The sequence below is a fragment of the Panthera onca genome, chromosome A1 (assembly GCF_046562875.1).
Source record: "Panthera onca isolate mPanOnc1 chromosome A1, mPanOnc1 haplotype 2, whole genome shotgun sequence".
Classification (NCBI taxonomy): Eukaryota; Metazoa; Chordata; class Mammalia; order Carnivora; family Felidae; genus Panthera; species Panthera onca.
This window is the reverse complement of record NC_138339.1, coordinates 171,611,080-171,630,151: the sequence shown is the minus strand read 5'-3', so window position 1 is coordinate 171,630,151 and position 19,072 is coordinate 171,611,080. Positions and strand designations below refer to the sequence as shown.

General features: G+C 41.4%; 1 protein-coding gene across 1 annotated transcript in view; it reads left to right on the top strand.

Moving 5' to 3' along the window:
- Window positions 1–809: 809 nt before the first annotated feature.
- IPO5 (importin 5) overlaps window positions 810–19,072 on the top strand; it is a 55,761-nt gene continuing 37,498 nt past the window's right edge. The window contains exons 1-3 of the mRNA XM_078432395.2: window positions 810–889; window positions 10,049–10,159; window positions 15,671–15,764. Of these exons, the coding sequence (XP_078288521.1) occupies window positions 15,675–15,764 (90 nt within the window). The 5' untranslated portion in view covers window positions 810–889; window positions 10,049–10,159; window positions 15,671–15,674. The remainder of the gene's footprint in view (window positions 890–10,048; window positions 10,160–15,670; window positions 15,765–19,072) is intronic.

Below are 19,072 nucleotides of genomic sequence, written 5' to 3'. Positions count from 1 at the left end.
ATTGTAGAGATCAGTTTCTCTTTTCGGTATTAATTACTAGAATAGAAGCGAAATCCATAGGTAAGGAAACTAATCACACAGTTTCAAGGCTTAAGTTGATGACACATGTATACCCAATCTGAGTAGCCCTCAACAGCATGAGTTTTGAGTTCTCAAAGGTCTGAGCTCCCTTTCCTTCTATGGCTTTGGGAATAGTTGAGTTAGCCTATAATATCTAAATGCCTACATGGCCTCTAAAGCTGGCATGGTGGGCAAATTGAAACAGGCCAGCTGCAATGACACTGTTTACCTGCTGCGGGTCACAATTGCAGTCAGATGTCTCCATGGTGACCTCTCTGAGCCATGAGGCCGGAACTGTGGGATTAACATCCCACGACTGGAGCAACCACAGTGCCGAGAACAGCTTTGACTACTGTAAGTAATCCCTAAACCTCAAATTTAGATGAAAAACTTTAAGAACTTAATCCATACCGAGGGACCAATTTGGGTGATTCTAGAGGGAAAGTCTTTCTGTGTGAGATCCAGGAGGAGCTTTTAGCCCTCGTAACTTCTGGAGTCCCCACAGTAGTATCTATGGGGAAGGGAAAGGAGAGAGAACTTACTAGACAGAAACCAAGAATGAAAGAATGAGAATACCACGACTGGTCATTGTTCCTTGACACTGTGTCTTAAACTAGCTGGTGACTGCTTCCATGTACTTAAGAAAGCACCCCTTGAGCAGAGGTGACCAAAAGAATGTAGACCATTGTCCTAACTGTGTATAGGCATCCTGAAACAAGAAAAAAAAAATGAGTTTTTATTTCATTTAGGTGGTTCCAGGGAGAAACTTTGCCAGGACCCACGTATGGGCACAGCTGTTTTCCCTGATCAGGATCTTTGCAGCACCCAAGTAAGACTATAATTATCAGATAGATCTTGTTCTGTCTCTGGCCACTGCTAATTGCGTTATTTCCTTTAAAGCTAAAAAGTCCCCCTTTTTCCTACAATTGCGATATCCATGATCATTTCGCCTTTTGTTCACCAACTAACCAAACTCCAATCCACCAGGATTTTCTATCCTACTTTCCTATAGAAGAAGTCTTAAAAGTCTGACTTTTAAGGGCTCTTTTTTTTTTTCTAATGTCTATTTATTTTTGAGACAGAGAAAGATGGAGCCTGAACGGGGGAGGGTCAGAGAGAGGGAGACACAGAATCTGAAGCAGGCTCCAGGCTCCAAGCTGTCAGCACACAGCCCGATGCGGGTTCGAACCCATGGACTGTGAGATCATGACCTGAGCCGAAGTCAGACGCCCAACCAACTGAGCCACCCAGGCGCGCCTAAGGGCTCACTCTTAATTTCTCAAGTGTCTCAAAATAAGTTCTGTTTAAAATCTTTCGAGGTCCCACCTTAGGCCCCTACATATTATGGTGGTGTCCTCTCAGGGGCTGACCACATTTTATCTTAATTTGCAGAGATCACTAGTCAAGTAAGTGAGGGAAAACATAATTTATTTTCATTGTGGGAAAACTAAATCAACCACTGTGTAGTAAAAAGACTACTAACCTAATGGATTACATTACTTAACTGTTTCTCCTAGAACTTAATCCCCTAAATAGGTATAAAAAAGCCAAAATTAACAAAGGAAATGACTAGATGCAGGGGACTTGTCACTGGCAATGCCCTTATTACATAAGGTTTAATTTAGACCTTTCTAACCAGTTTTGCTCTATCGTTCTGTCACTTGTTTATGTGTATATATGTTAGAACATCCATAACTCTAGTAGGGGGAGACAGCATTGTGTTAGCATCTGAGTAGAGCTAAACCATTGGAACAGAGTTATGAACCACCAAATTAAAAATACCTGGGCAGCCAAATAATAATTGTCCTAAGGCTCATGCAGGGTACTCTACAGGAAATATGCTCTACTCTCTTCTCTGTGTCTATTTCATATCCTTTTTAATGCATGTGGTTATCTGATTTCCAAAGCACACAGCAAACCAGATGATAAGAGGAGCTGACCAGCAGAGACGGCCATCATTTTATGTTGGCAGATACATTAAGTGGCAGATGCCTGAAAGGAAAAATGAAAAAAAAAAAAACTTTGAGAAAAGCAGGCAGTGACGTAAGACCTCAAATCTCAGAGACCCAGAGCAATTTCATTTCAGGAGGAGCAAACCTAAGTGGCTTCTGCAGTCATCACCCTATTTCAGCGCCGTATGATAACTGACTTAATGACCCTCAAATGCTGGGGCTGAGAAGATACCCTAGGGATCAAGTCCAACACTCCCAATTTACAGATGAGGAAGTGGAGGCTAGAGAAGCCTTGAGGGCCCAGTTCAGGATCATAGCTGGCTAGTGGTGGAGCTCCCATTGGAACCAGGATCCCCTGACCCCAATGCATTTTTTCTTGGAAAAAAAAAAAACGGTTGAAGCCTCATTGCTTAAACCCAACGATTGAATGAAATAATGTACAGAAGGTTAGCACTCAGACATGGAAAGAGAGCCAAGTTTTGTCAGTGATTGTGAATAAAAAATCTGATATAAAGAATGGTTGAGCATTTTTGTAACTTTTTTTTTAATGTTTATTTATTTTTGAGAGAGACAGAGACAGAACGCAAGTGGGTTAGGGGCAGAGAGAGAGGGAGACACAGAATCCAAAGCAGGCTCCAGGCTCCAGGCTCCGAGCTGTCAGCACCAGAGCCCGACGCGGGGCTCAAACTCACGAGCTGTGAGATCATGACTTGAGCTGAAGTCGGACGCTCAACCGACTGAGCCACCCAGGTGCCCCGGTTGAGCATTTTTAATATGAATCTTTGAAATAACTTTGCTCTTTTGGAAAATTAATTTCCATGAAGCAATCCAGTCTCAGATGTTACAGTATTACGTCTCCTGAAAGGTCTCCCCTGACTACCCTTTTGAAAATAGGACCACTTTCACTTTCTGTCTCTTTCCCTTGACTTCTACCAAGCAATATTCCTGTTTTAAGCTGTGCTGTATCAAGATTTTCTATATGAAGTTATGTTTTAAAATACATGACTTACAGCTGAATCCAGGCAAACAAGCCGTTTTAAAACACAGTTCCAATATCACTCTTATTTTACATGGCAGTGAGAACTTAAAACACATTCCTGCTTTTCCCCACTCCTTTTCTACATTCTTTAAAAGGGCAGTAACTATTATCTCTCTGCATAAAGAAAGTTAACTAGATACGTGCGTCTATTGAGGTGGAAGACAGCATCTGACATCTGAGTATTAGTTTGAACTAATGTCTTTAAGTAATTATTTTCATTCCACGTTAGTACAGCTAGTTTCTAAGTGAGAGGCAAAGAGGTAGATTAGGTTGTAAGAGAGCTGAGTAGTTGAAGCAAATTTAGAGAAAGTAGTATTTCCTTAGCACCAAATAAATACTACTACTCCTGAGTAGAAAAAGAAAATACAAATAAAAAGTAACCCTTTCAAATAAAATGCTATGGGATTGAGTTTTTCTTTAACATCTGTGCCCACTTTTTCTTCCAACTAGCTTTACATTCATGAGTGGATGCCTAGGTGTTAACCCCTTGCCCAGCGGAGATCAACAGGGAATTTGAACTTAAGGTGACTAATAATGCTCAGTGTAGGTAGTACCATCAGTTCCCTCTTAGGATTATCTTTATATTATATGAATTATAAACCTCCTCCGCCTGGCCCCCAAGTGCTGGGATGTCTCACGGCCGAGTCCTTGACCATCTTCTCTCTTCTCCAGGCGACGTTATCCACTTCAGCAGTCTTGAATGCCATGAATGTGATGACTCAGTTGGTATTTCCAGCCCTGCTCTTTCTGAGCTCCAGGCTCCCCTGTCCAACTGCTTACTGGACATCACCACTTGGATGTCTACTAGGCATCTCAAACTGACTATGACTGAAATTCCCCTCTTGATTTCTTCTTGCCACACCTTCTCCCAAACCCATCCTCCTTTTAGTGGCATTACCATTGCTCAGACCCAAATCCTAAGCATTCTCGACGTCTCCAATTTACTCCAATTGACCAGAGGAGGATTCACCATGGAGCTCATGAAGCTTGAGCTTATAGCCCATTCACTCGCACAGAGCCCCTCCAAGAAACCTCACTTTATGTTCAATTTTTTAATTTGTCTTACAGAGGGCCCTCAGATTGTGTCAAGTTTCAGTTGTTTTTAACTTGGATCTGCCTCTGCACCCTACGTCCTGCTCCATTTCCAAAAGAAAAACATCTAAACCAGACCACTTTGGACACCGTTGATCGCCATACTCCAGGCCACATTATTCTCCTGCTTGGAGTACTATCGTGACCTCCTCATGCTTCCCCAGCTTCCTCACTCCCTCCTACTATTTCCTATATTGCAGCAAAATGACCTTTTATAACTGTTTAAATGTTCAATGATCTGTGAAAAACGGTCATACCCTTTACTTAACCCGTTTTGCTTAGAATAAGTTATACAATGCCCCAGGTGATGTGCCCCCCCCCCCCCCCCCCCGCAACTTGCTTCTCAGCCCTCCCTTCAAGGCTTACCCTTCTCTGGCTGTACCCTTCTTTCCTCACTGGAATACACCAGACCAGTTTCGCCTGGGGGCTTTTGCACTTGCTGTTTCCTCTGGTGGAAATAGGAATTTCTCCCATTACTTTCTTCACCTTGGCTCAAATTTCAAGTCTCAGCTCAGATATCTCCCTCAAAAGACTGTTTCACCGAAGTAGCACCCAACTCCACACCTTGATCCCATTATCTTCCTTTCACTGGTCACTATAGAATGTTCTAATCTACGCAGTTGATTTGTTGATTGTCTGACTTCTCCCAAAAGATAACCTCCATGCAGGTAGGAACCCAGTCCTACTCACCTCTGAATCTCACAATCAGTGCCCACTGCAGAGAAGATGCCCAATAAATATTTGCTAAATAAGTGAATAAGTAAATGTTAAAAACAAATGCTAATACAGTAAAGTGAGGCATAAAGTGATAAACACATAGCATGGGTGGAATTGAAGAGTATGAACTGTATTACGAGGTCCTTTTTGTTTCTACCTCATTAATTACAGCTAAAAATCTGTTGCAAGTAGATGCAAATTTGAGCTGTACATTGATATCACAATTGACATTCCACTATGAACGTCATCATAATGCATGAGGTAAAATTTGCGTGTCATAGTATCCAAACTATGAGATAATTACTATAAATAGCAAATATATGGAGAGGAAAATATATAGACTGAATCATATCTGTATCTCCCCAGTCCTTTTCCTCCAAAATAATGGTTTAGGAATGCTCAGAAGGTTTCAAGGTTATGAATGCTATCATCTATGTACTCTGAATTGAGTTAAAAATAGTGTGAAATAGAAAAAAATAGTAATTGAGGTCCTGATCAATTTCCTTCAGATAGCTAAGGAAAAGCATTTTTTAAAATCACACCTTTATTGAGATATAATTCACATACCATAAAGCTCACACTTTTTAAATGTACAATTCTTTAGTATATTCACAGAGTTAGTCATCCGTCACTGCTATCACATTCCAGAACATTTCACCCCGCCAAAAAGGAACTCCATACCCATTAGCAGTCATTCCACCTTCCTTCCCCTCTCCTCCAGGCCCCTGACAACTACGAATCTACTTTCTGTGTCTATGGATTTGCTGCTCCTGGACATTTCACATAAATGGAACCAAAAAATACATGACTTTTTGTGTCTGGCTTCTCTCACTTAGCATCATATTTTTAAGGTTCATCCATGTTGCAATATGTACCAGTATTGTTTCTTTTTATTGCCAAAGGTGATATACCACATTTTGTGTATCTATTCATCAGTTATGGATATTTTGGATTGTTTCCACATTTTGGCTATTATGAATAATGCTGCTATGAACATTCATGTACAAGTTTTTGTGTAGACATATGTTTCCATTTCTCTCGAGCACAAATGCTGACTCATATAGTAACTTTATGTGTTACTTCTGAAGAACTTCCAAACTGTCAAATTGACCGCACCATTTTAAATTTCCATCAGCAATGCAGGAGGGTTCCCATATGAGGGGCCCAGTTTTTCCACACCCTCATCAACACTTGCTATTGTCTTTTTTATTGTAGCCATACTAGCAGTATACCCCCTTTTTTTTGGGGGGGGGGGGGTTGGGGTTTAATTTATATCTCCCTAATGACTAATGACATCGAACATCTTTCAATGTACTTATTAGTCATTTGCATTCATGTATCTTCTGTGGGGGAAGGTCTATTTGAATGTCTGTTTTGCCTATTTTTTAATTGGGTGGGTTTTTTTGTTGTTGTTGTTATTGAGTGCAATGGTTCTTTATGTAATCTGGATACAAGTCCCTTATCAGATGTATGATCTGCAAATATTTTCTTCCATTCTATGGGGTGTCTTTTCACATTCTTGATGGTTTCCTTTGAAGCACAAAAATTTTTAATTTTGATGAAGTCCAATTTAACTTCTCTTATTTTTGTCTTTTGTAATTTCAGTGCCATAACTAAGAAACCATTGTCTAATCAAAGGCCATGAAGTCTTATCTTACATTTTCTTCTAAGGATTTTACAGTTTTGCTCCTACATTTAGGTCTACGCCCTATGTTGAGGTTTGCATATGGTATGAGGTAGCAGATCAGCTTCATTCTTTTGCATGTGGATATCCAGTTGTACCACAACACTTGTTGAAAAGATTATTCTTTCACATGAATGGCCTTAGCACCTATATTTGTCAGGATTCTCCAAAGAAATAGAATCAGTAGGATCCCCAAAAAGAGATCTATTTTAAGGAATTAGCTCATGTGATTGTGGGGGCTGGCATGTCTGAAATCCTTAGGGCAGGGCAACAAGTGGAAATTTAGGCATGAGTTGATTTTGCAGTATGGAGTCTGAAATTTGCAGAGGAAGCCAGTATGTGTTTCTGTGTTGCCATCTGTCTTAAGCCAGATCCGAATTGCTTCTTCCTCTGGAAACCTGTCTTTGCTATGAAGGCCTTCCATTGGTTAGATGAGACCTACCCACAGTATGGAGGGTAATCTACTTTACTTAGAGTCAACAGACTATACATGTTAATCACATCTACAAACGCCTTCACAGAAACGTCTAGACTAGTGTTTGACCAAACAACTGGGCACCATAGCCAAGCCACGTTGAAAAATAAAATTAACCATCATAGCACCCTTGTCAAAAATCAACTGACCACAAATATAAGGTTTATTTCTGAATTCCCCATCCAATTTCACTGATCTTTATAAAGGTCTATCCTTAGGCCAGCATCACAGTGTAGCTTTAAAGTAAGCTTTAAAATCAAGGTGTGAATCTTTCAATTTTTGCTGGGTTTGAAATTATTTTGGCTATTGGTAGTCTCTTGCAATTCATATCCATTTTAGGACCAGCTTTTTCTGAAGAAAAAAGTGGTTAAAATGTTAATAGGTATTGCTTAAATCTGTAGATCAATCTGGGGAGTATAGCCATCTTAATTTTAAGTCTTCCAATCCATGCACGTAAAATGTCTTTCCATTTATTTAGATCTTTCTAAATTTCTTTAGCCATGTTTTATAATTTTCGGTGTAGAAGTCTTATAGGTTTGTTAAATTTGTTCTATTTTATATTTTTTGATGCCATCATAAATGAGATTTTCTTAATTTCATTTTTTGATTGTTCATGGCTAGCGTATAAGTGCATGATTTTTGTGTATTGGCCTTATATCCTGTAACCTTACGGAATGCATTTATTTTTCTAACAACATTTTTGTGGATTCATCAGGATTTTCTCTATACAAGTTCATGCCATCTGTGACTCTCCAGTACAATATTGAATAGAAATGGTGAGAATGGGCATTCTTGTCTTGTTCTTGATCTCAGGAAGAAGGCATTCAGTTTTCCCCCAGTAAGTATGATATTAGCTGTGGGTTTTTCTTAAGTGGCAATCAATTTGTTCAGTTTGTTGAGTGTTTTTATCATGAAAGGGTGTTGGATTTTGTCAAAGGCTTATTCTGCATCAATTGAGATAATTATGTGGTCTTTATACTTTATTCCATTAATCTGGTGCATCACATTGATCGATTTTCTTATGTTATACCAACTTTGCATTCCTGGGAAAAGTCCCACCTAGTCATGATATATAATCCTTTTTACATGTTGCTGAATTCAGTTTGCTAGGATTTTGTTGATAATTTTTGCATCCATATTTATATTGGTAGGCATTTTCCTTGTGGTATCTGGTTTTGGTATCAAGTTAAAACTGGCCTCATAGAGTGAGTGTTCACTCTGCTTCTATTTTTTGGAAGAGTTTAGAAAGGACAGGTGTTAATTCTTCTTTAAATGTTTGGTAGAATTCACCAGTAAGGCCATATCTTTTCTTAGAATTTTGTGGGAAATTTTTTTATTACTAATTCAATCCCTTTCATTGCTATATATAGGCCTATCCAGATTTTCTATTTCTTTTTGGATTCAGTTCAGCAGTTGTGACTTTCTAGGATTTTCTGTTGAATCCAGGTTATCTAATTTGTCAGCATACAATTGTTCAGTTTTTCCTTTTAATTCTTTTTATTCCTGAAAGTTTGGTAGTGATGGTCTGTCTTTTATTTTTAATTTTAGTAATTTGAGTCTTCTTTTTTTCTGGGTCTAGCCAGAGATTTGTCAATTTTGTTGATCTTTTCAAAGAAACAACTTCCCCCCCCCCCCTGTTGATTTTTTAATTCTCAATTTCACTTATTTCCTTTCTTGTTTTTATTGTCTCTTCTGCTTGCTTTGGGTTTAGTTTGCTCTTCCTCTAGTTTCTAAGAAACTAGGCGAGACTATTGATTTGAGCTCTCTTCTTTTTTACCAAAGATGTTTACAACTCTAAAGTTTCCCAAGAGCACTGCTTTCACTGCATCCCATAAGTTTTGGTCTCTTGTGTTTCTGTTTTCTTTCATCTCAGAGTGTTTCCTAATTTTTCTTGTGATTTCTTCTTCAACCCATTTGTTATTTAGAAGGATGCGGGTAATTCCCACTTATTTGTGAATTTCTCAAATCTCCTTCTGTTCTTGATTTCTAATTTCATTTTGCTGAGGACAGAGAAGATATTTTATATGATTTGAGTCTTTTTAAACCTATTGAGACTTGTTCTATGGCCCAACATGTGATCTCTTCTGGAGAATGTTCCCTGTGCACTTGAGAAAAATGTGTATTCTGCTGCTGTTGGATGTAGTGTCCTATGGATGTCTGTTAGGTTTAGATGGTGTATAGTGTTCTCCACATCTTCTATTTGTTGTTTGTCTCCTGCCTAGTGGTTCTATTCATTAAGAGCGCAGATAGAAGTCTTCAACTATTTTGCTGAACTTTTCCCTTCAATTCTGTCAAGTTTTGCTTCATGTATTTTGGGGCTCTGTTGATGGATACACGCGTTTATGATTTTTGTGTCTACCTGATTGATTGACCCTTTTGTCCTAATAAAATATCCTTCTTCGTCTTTGATAATTTTATTTTAAAATCTATTTTGTCTGATAGCAGTATAGCCATTTTGGCTCTCTTTTGGATAGCATATCTTTTTCCATCCTTTCATTTTCAACCTATTTGTGTTCTAAGGAAAAAAATACACTTAACACTAAATTCTTCTGCTAAGTATATTTTTATTTCAGGTGTTAAAAGGCAGCAAATGATGGTTTTTAAAATCCATTCACATTTAGGGGCGCCTGGGTGGCTCAGTCGGTTAAGCGGCCGACTTCAGCTCAGGTCACGATCTCGCGGTCCGTGAGTTCGAGCCCCGCGTCGGGCTCTGGGCTGATGTCTCAGAGCCTGGAGCCTGCTTCCGATTCTGTGTCTCCCTCTCTCTCTGCCCCTCCCCCGTTCATGCTCTGTCTCTCTCTGTCTCAAAAATAAATAAAACGTTAAAAAAAAATTTTAAATAAATAAATAAATAAAATCCATTCACATTTAAATGAAAATAATCAACATTAAAAAAATAAAAGATATTCTTCCTTCCTCCAGCTCTTCATCAGTTCTTGACTTAACTTATAAGGATTTATTCTAGGGGATCAAATCTTGAGTCTTCCTTACCTTCGAAAGGTTCACAAATGTGTTCAATGTCAAACCAGCAGGGAAAGGACATTCCTAAGCAAGAAACACTGCTCAGGAAGTACTGCACCATGTCTCCAGGTCCCTGAGAATCAAGTCAGAAAACTGGAAGCAACGGAAAGCACTATAAGGTAACTGATCCTCACTTTGTGACAAGTCATTTCCTAAATATAAATGAACAAACTATGTAGCACACTTGTGTGTAACTAGTTGATTATTTTGCTCCCAAGCAAAGCAGTGTTCAATAGAAATATCACGTGAACCACAAATGCCAGTCATATTTGTAAATTTTTTAAATGTTTATTTGAGAGAGAGAGAGAGCACACATGCAAGTGGAGGAGGGGGAGAGAGAGGGAGAGACAAAATCCCAAACAGGCTCCACGCTGTCAGCACAGAGCCCAAGTAGGGCTCAAACTCATGAACCCTGAGATCGTGACCTGAGCCGAAATCAAGAGTTAGACACATAACCGACTGAGCCAGTCAGACGCCCCCCCATATATGTAATTTTAAGGTTTCTAGTAACCATATTTTAAAAAGTAAAAACAGGAAAATTAATATAATTAATAATTATCATTTATTAATAAGTATAATTAACATATTTTATTTAACCCAATATGTTGTCATTTCTACATGTGACCAATATGAAATTGTTACTCTTCATTTTCTTCCAACTCTCTGAAGTTTAGTTTGCACCTTACACTTAAAGCACACCTAATTTCAAACTAGCCACATTTCAAGTGACTGATAGCCACAATGGCTAGTGGCTACACTCGGACAGAGAACTGTAGCATTTAAAAGTGAAAATGACCTTAGAATGCTCTATGATGATCATGACCTGAGCCAAAGTCAGATGCTTAGCCGACTGAGCCACCCGAGCGCCCCGTAAATTTTTTTTTTCCTTAACATTATACGTTGCTATAACATGACTGCTTATATAATAGGAGTATCAAAATGTAATAACCTAACAAGTAGATGTGCAATCCAAACCAACAAATCTTGGAGGTTTTGATCTGCATCATTAAGTACAGTTAACTTTATTAAGCATTTACTCTGTGCCAGCACTATGCCAGGTATTTTGATGCATGGTGGAAGGTACTACTGTTATTTCCATTTCACAGAAGAGGACACTGGGGCTGAGAAAGGTTAAATAACTTGGGCAAGATCACAGCATGTAAGTTGTGAAGTCATAATTTGAAGTCTCATTCTGGCTGGCCCTTGGAGCCTCTGCTCCTAAGCCTCCAAATTCTACACGTCCTTCAAATGTATCCAACCACCAGCTGACATTCAGTGAATTTCATATATAAAACTATGAGAGAGAGAGGGCAAAAGAAACTAACCGAATCCAAATTTCCCCTGCCTGTGTTCAATTCCACAGTTTGCTGACTTGTGTGTTTAGTGCCCTTTGGGAATACAAGGTTTCACTTGCCCCTGGCCTGCATGCTCTGACTGTAACAGACTGCTTCAGACAGGGGCTTAAAAATCTTGATAAAAGGCAGCTGAAGATGTGGAAACAGCTTAGCATTTTCTTTTCAGCAGACAACTTTCCTCAACAGTTCTCATCTTTTCTGCTGGCTCTTACCTAAGCAACAAAGAGCATCGATATTAGGAAGCATTAGAAATTTTATTTATCAGCCAAATGCTTGTTAACCATCCTTAATCCATCAACATACCATTTTACTCTGCATAATTGGGAGGGAGACTAATAGAAAATATACAAATACACTTTATTACACACACAAACGCGATGCATACATCTATATCACATGTAGCTTTAAGAGTAATCACCTGTCTGAGGCCTATTTCTTATTTAACCCTAGAATCCATCTAACCAATAATAGCTGATAACTATTGAGTGCTACGGTGTCTGCAGACACCATGCTATGTGCATTTACAAATATTATCCTACTTTCTACAACACCCCTATGAAGAAGTATTATTCCCCTTTTACAGATGAGGAAACAAAGACAACTTGTTATGTCATACCATGTTAACTATTAATACAAACACCTGTAAATAATACCATCTGCTTATATCTGTGTAGTTATAGATTATAATACTTTCACTTCTATTATTTAAACTGCTCCTCAAAATAAGTTGTGCTATAGAGAGCACCTGTGCTTACCACTACCAGGACAGCGGAACTTATGTTGGAGTCCCGGGGCAACTTTTAAAAATTTACAGATTGTTCACTCGGGAGAATCTTATTTACATTCAGAACCCAATAAACCAGAAATGACAGACAAGACCAAATTCTACCCCAGCTGAAAGAAGCTTTCGCAGGGGTTTTATAAGCCTAACTTCTCCAGCCACTCCCATCAACACAACACCTATAAAATCAAGAGCAGTACCCAAGGAAGATTCTGCTGCTCTCTTGTTAAGGAGTCTGGCCTCCTGTATTATTATAAAGAGGGCATGGCCAGGCTGTGCAGTACCTTCTGACAAACATCAAGAATCCTAAATTCCCTAGATTTCAAGTCTCAGTTGAGAGAAACTTCCAGCCTTCCATTTTCCCAACCTCACCCTTTTACGCAAGGGCTTATAAATGCTCTGAGCAAATATGCCTCCAGAACTTAATGGAGGTAGGGTCAGGTCTAATAAGCTGAAGTGAAAGGCATCAGGAGCTGGCTGTTCACAGTTGACTCGCCCAAAGCAATGGCGGCTAATCGGGAGTGAGCAAGACTTTGTTCTACCCCTCCATTTCATTTCCAATTATAATTTAATGTCAGAACTTTTCTGATTAATAATAGCATACTTTAACAGCCATTATTATTCCATTTTATAATGAGAGATTGAGGCTTAAAGACATTAAGTGCTCACTCAAGTTCACATTAGTAAGACACTAAAGACCCACATCCACTCAAGTTCAAGGTTCTTTACCTTCTACCATCTAATCTCCTTGGGAAATAAACCTATGTTCTTATGGACTGCCATGATACAATATCTGAGCTATTTTCTCAGGGGGAGATTATGTTCATAAAACAAATAGGACTCTCTCCATGGGAAATAGGTTTCTAAGTGCAATACATTCCCTGAAGGCTGAGCATTACAAACTCTCTAAACTGGCAGGCCTGCTGTTGAAAATGCAGTCCCCACTTAGGAGGAGGTTTCCTGGACACAAGAACTGGTCTCCATTGTCAGGATGGCTGATATCCATGCCAAGTTTACAGGAATTTCTCCCATTTGGGGATCTCTTTTTTCATTACCCATAAAAATCTCCTTCCTTCTTACTTAGAATATTAAAATAAAGCTGGGCTGACATTTCATATTGTAGCAGTTGATGTCACGACTAACACTGACTTGTTTTATTTGTAGTCTGAATAAGTTTGTGCTTTGCCTCACCAAAAAATCAAACTCTCTCGGGCACCTGGGAAGCTCAGTCGGTTGAGCATCCAACTCTTGTTTTCCGCTCTGGTCATGATCTCACGGTTGGTGGGATAGAGCTCGGCTCTGCACTCAGTGCGGAGCCTGCTTGGGATTCTCTCTCCCCGTCTCTTTGCCTCTTCTCGGCTCATACACACACACACACACACACACATTCTCTCTCTCTCTCTCTCTCTCTCTCTCTCTGCCCCTCTCCTCTGATAGCTCTCATATTTAATCTCTCTAAAAAAAAATAATTTTAAAAATTAAAACAAGCTCCCTATCTTGACAAATCCGTACACATACGTTGTAATTTCTATTATTTAGTAATTATTAAACAAATGTATGTAATCTACAGAGTCATTGCCAATAAAACACATACCACAGCAAGTGTTATAAAGTAACTGGAGATCAGGACTTACAGTAAGCAAGCCTCCAGGCAATTCATCTTATTTCACTGGTAACATAGTCATAAAATAGGCTGGATAAGTAATTCCCCAAATCTTAATAACCTTGGGTGAGCAAAAAGCCTCCCAGAATCCAGACATGACCACTGCTGACATACATACATACAAAACAAGCAAAAACAAAAGCAAAAACCTGTCCCAAATTAACGTGCGTGATGTTCTATCTTTAAAGAAATAATGTGTCATAAGAACAACAAATTGTCACCTCTAAGGAGCATCAATTCTTCAAAGATAGGTCTGCAGACCTCTTGTAGAGAACTCTTATCACTATCACAGCTAAAACTTTCTAAGGGAGTTTTTTTCTCCACGAATCAGAATCCTTTAAAAGATCTTAGCTGGCAATCACAATTGCATAGCGATCCCGGGGCCTCGGCGCAGAGATTCTGGACGCAGTGGCTGGGATTCTAATATACAGCCAAGGTTTAAAATCATTCCCTTTAAAGCAAATGTTTTAAGTAGACTTCCAGAGAACACAACTTCCGAGCAGTCAACAGGAAATTAAATTCCCTTCGGGCTGCCAGAAGTGTGGTCCATCTCACCCAACCTGGAATCTCCTCCCTACCAGTGTCCTTTTGAAGCAAAGATGATGAATTATTTTCTCCACTGTCACCCTTAGCCCAAAACATTGGACACAGTAGGGGCTCAACAGAAGTGCCCTTTGATTTGAACACTGCCCTCTCCCATTTGGCAGCTCCAGTAGCGAAGAAAGATTGGGTGTATTGTCTATGCAATTGAAATCAGGTCTCTGGGTCCCGCAGTACCGGCCGTAATCATTTAAGCATTTAGATGAGCCCTACAAACCAGGATTCCGTTAGGAAGGGGTGATCTGTCTTAGCTTCTCCCAATCATTGAAAGAACGGGACCCCAAAACAAGGAATTCAAGGGAAAAGTCTGGGATCCCGGTTGGGGAGGGGATGGAGGCCTGTGTGCTACGTGTACAACTCAGGACGACCCTGGGCTGGGGAGGGCAGAGGAGGGCAGGGGAGGGAGGCCTGGCGGGAGAGCCCAGGGCTGAGTAACACCTCTCCCGGACAAGCCGAAGGTGTGAGTCACTGATGAGCGCGGCTGGAGCAAGGGGTGGCCTGAGTCACAGCCCTGGGGGAGGTCGGAGGGCCTGACAGAGAAGTCTGTAAACCCGGGGGTGGAACTGAATGGGAAGTGAGTTTCGAAGGAGCTCCTCCCTGGGGGGTGGGGGTTTACGGTCCTAGAGACTGCGGGGGCTGAAGTTGGGGGGCGCTCCGCGGGCCGCAGGGAGAGGGTGGCGGGCGGCAGAAGAGGAAGCCGGCCAGCCCGCGGCGCCGAAATCTCCCGCGCTCTGGAGCTGGCCCCACCTCCCCAGCCGAACCTCACGCCCCTCCGCGCGGCGCGGCGCGGCCCGCCAGCCAGCCCCTCCCTCCCGCCACCCTCCCGACGTCACCCCAGGCCCCAGCTGGCCGGCAGAGTCCCCGCCCTACATCGCCCGCGACCAGCCGGGCCGCCCGCCGCGAGTCGCCAGTGACGGCACTGCAGGGTGCGTGGCCAATCGGCGCGGCCCCGGAGGAGGCGGCCTCCGCCCCGCCTCCCGCGCCCAGAGCCAATGAGACGCCGGAGCTGGGGGCCGCGACTGGGTGAGGGGTCACGAGTCCCCGCCCCATCCTCCCCTTTCCCCTTTGCCCCGCCCTTTCCCGCCCGCCACCCGCCCCCCCCCCACCCCCCAGCCCCGCGCCGCGGCTGGTGCAGGTCCCCGCGCTGGGCCCGCCCCCACCCCTCCCGCCGGCCCGCCAGCGCGCCTCACGGCTCCTGTCTCCCCTCCCTCCTTCTCTCTCACACGCCTAGCGCAATGGCGGCGGCCGCGGCGGAGCAGCAACAGTTCTACCTGCTCCTGGGAAACCTGCTCAGCCCCGACAATGTGGTCCGGAAACAGGCAGAGGTAACCGAGCTCGTCGCCCCTGACTCCGTGCCCCGGCCGGCGCGCCGGCCTGCCCCTGACGCCGCCCCTCCGGGCCTCGGTCGCTCAGCCGCGGCCGCGCAGGCCGGGGCCGGGCGGCGGCCGCGTAGCCCACGTGTGAGGCGGCCCGCGGCTCCCGGCCGTGCCCCCGGGCCCTCCCGGCCCTTGTCGCCGCGGCGCCCGGAGCCAGTTACCTCCCCGCCACCCCTCGCACACACGTGCGGCCACTCCTGACACGCTGCCCCCGCCCAGATGGGGAAGCCGGGCGGCGGGGAGGGATGTGGGGTGTGGGGCGGGCCGCGGGGCTCCCCTCGCCCCTTTCCCGCTTTCTCCCCGTGGGAGCCTCCCCCGCCCTTCCAGCCTCGGTCTCCAGCCGGCCTCGCCCTCCTGGGTCCCCAAACCCTGCCCGCTACCTGACCCTTCACCCCGGCCTCTCTCCTGTCCCCTCTTTCTTCGCTACCGTCTTTCCCTCCCTCCCCCATCCCCTCCTTTCGAAATGTGTGTCTTGCTCTCTTGCCTTTCCACTCACTCCATTTAGTCCTCTTTCTCTTGTCTAGTTTCCTGACAATCCATCGGAAGCTGGATTTCCCTCCTCTCCCCGCCCCCCCCCCCCCCCCCGCCCCCGGCCCTCGCCACAATTCTGTAAAGTTGCCTTTAGGGTTTCTTTCTAAGCCGCTTGCACCTTACTTTATTCTTCCTTTAGACAAATTTTCTTTGATCTGTAGAGATTTGTGGTCTCATTACTGCGATGTCCTGGGACTTCCGTTGTTTAAGTGGGCCAGTGCCACCATATGTTTAAGTCTTTAATTTCATGAGATCCAACCTGAATCAATCAGTCAATCAATCTCTCTCTCTCTCTCTCTTTTTTTTTTTTTTAACCTCCTCTGACTGCTGGCCTCCAAAATGTGGAGCTGTGGATATTTTCAAGAGACAGTATTTCAGATGTATCTGCACGTTCTTTTACCAAGTAGCATTGAGAAACACTTGGTTTAGTAGAAGACTGATGTTAAGGCTGTCAGTGTTGAGACCACAATACATACGTGAGACAGTGTAAGGGAAGGGCAGAAACTTTCCAGTTTCTTTTAAGTGCATTATAAGAACCTGTCTTCAAACTTGGTTATATGTGGAGTTCTCTGCCACCATGTGATCGAAGATTTTTATAAGATTCAGCAAAAGATGTTCAACCAGATGTTTTTAGGGAGCAAAATTCATTTTACGTGTAGCTAACAAAATTGGGGGACGAGTCCTCTTCTGTACTCATGGGTTTTATAGATAAACTTTAGAATCACAATGTTGTTAGTACTTACTTTGAGTAGATTAGGATATGCTGGTTATACTTAGTGGTTTTACAATATTTGAAGTAAATACACTGGAAGTTCAGTTCTGTATGAGAACGCGCTTTAAACAACTATTTAATGATTTTTGCTTCATGTATTATACATGTGATATGTGTTCAGGGTAAAATTTTAAACAGTGCAAATAGTTTTTTATCCCTTTCCCCAAAGGTAACCACTTTTAAGTGTCTTGTGAGTTATCCCTGAAAATACCTTCACAAGTGTAAATGTATACATTCATTTTTACATGAATGGACCTTAATACGCATACACATATAATTCATATGCTGTGAACCTGGATTTTTCACTCCACATATTTCACGTTGCCACATACAAGATTTTGTTAAAGCAGCTATGTAGTAGTCCATAATATGGATGTATTATTTATTCAACCAACCCACCTATGAAAGGACATTAAGGTTTCTAGTGTCCTTTTAAAAATAAGAGTACATCCTAAAAATAAGAGTACATGCATACTTTTCAGACTTTGCCAGGTTTACTTGAAATACTTAAAAGTAGTATTTGTCCTTGGAAGTAAAGTGCATTTATTAGTTGCATCAATTTGCACTCCTGTATTAGTGGGATGTGATGATGCCTATGAAAACATTTTAATGCATTCTGCTAACTCTGGGGGTAATTTTTCACCAAAATAAGTTCCTAATCCCAAACCATAATAGAAATTGCCATGTGTTACAAAGCAGAACAGCATTGTAATTAGTAAGCTAGTTTAATTCTCCCTCTTCCCTCCAGTTGCTTAAGTCTCTATTGTCAAGCCTAGTGGGGAATCTCTCTTCTATTGAACTAAATACCAGTGTCTGGTTCAGCTTGAATTCCGATTGGTGCCTGTTGTAAATCTTTTATCACTTGCATCACTTTGGGGATAATTAGCAGCATTCAGCACATTTTCTCATAAAGAACAATTGGAAAGTATAGTTGACCCTTGAACAACACAGAGGTTAGGGACACCAGCTCCCACCCCCCTAACACTCCCAAAACTTAACTACTGATAGCCTCCTGTTGACTGGAAGCCTTACCAATAACATAAACAGCCAGTTTACACATATTTTGTATGTGTGTTATATACAGTATTTTTACAACAAAGAAAGAGGAAAAAAACGTTATTAAGGAAATCATAAGGTGAAAAGATACATTCCAGTACTGTACTGTATTTATCCCCCTCAGAAAGAAATCCACATATAAGTAGACCTGCACAGTTCAAACCCATGTTCAAGGTTCAGCTGTACTGTCAGTCTTTTTATTCCTAGTGAAAACATTCAGGTAGTACATTTTTAATTTCTTTGTATATCCCAGGAATATATTAATGTGTGAAGTAAGTCTTATAAAACAGAATATTCTTAATTTGACACCAAAAAAGGTAAATGTTAGAGGGGAAGTTTCCTGATGTCACATAACACAAAGTTTGACTGTAAATAGAGCTTAAGAAAGCAAAATATTAGTTGGAAAAGTAAATAGCTGTGCATAATGATACTTTAATGCCCCTTTTTTTGCCTTATGAAATGAGCTGTTTATAAGTAATGAAGCCAAATTAAATTGAGTATTACAGTCTGATATGGCAAATATAGAAATTTTTTTAACTAAAAATTGGCAAAAGCTCAGTAAGTATTTTTGTAATTTACTCAGTCAAAATAAAAATACTTAGTTGACACAAATACTGAACTGTTGACCAAGGTAACTTGCATTCAAACATGAAATGAAGTACAGTAAAGGACTCATTGTAATATATTGTTGAAATCATTGAAAGTCTTGAAAAGTTTTAAAAGTTTTTAAAATTTCCATTATATAAACTATCTGGTAGGCTTTATGTTATATTTCTTTTAAATCTTCAAGAATTTTTCTCTTTAACTTTACAAAAAATGTTTCTGATGCTTGAAGAAATGATTTAAATGCTTCTAAGTCTAAAAATACAATGATTAACATGAATAAGCAATTTGAATA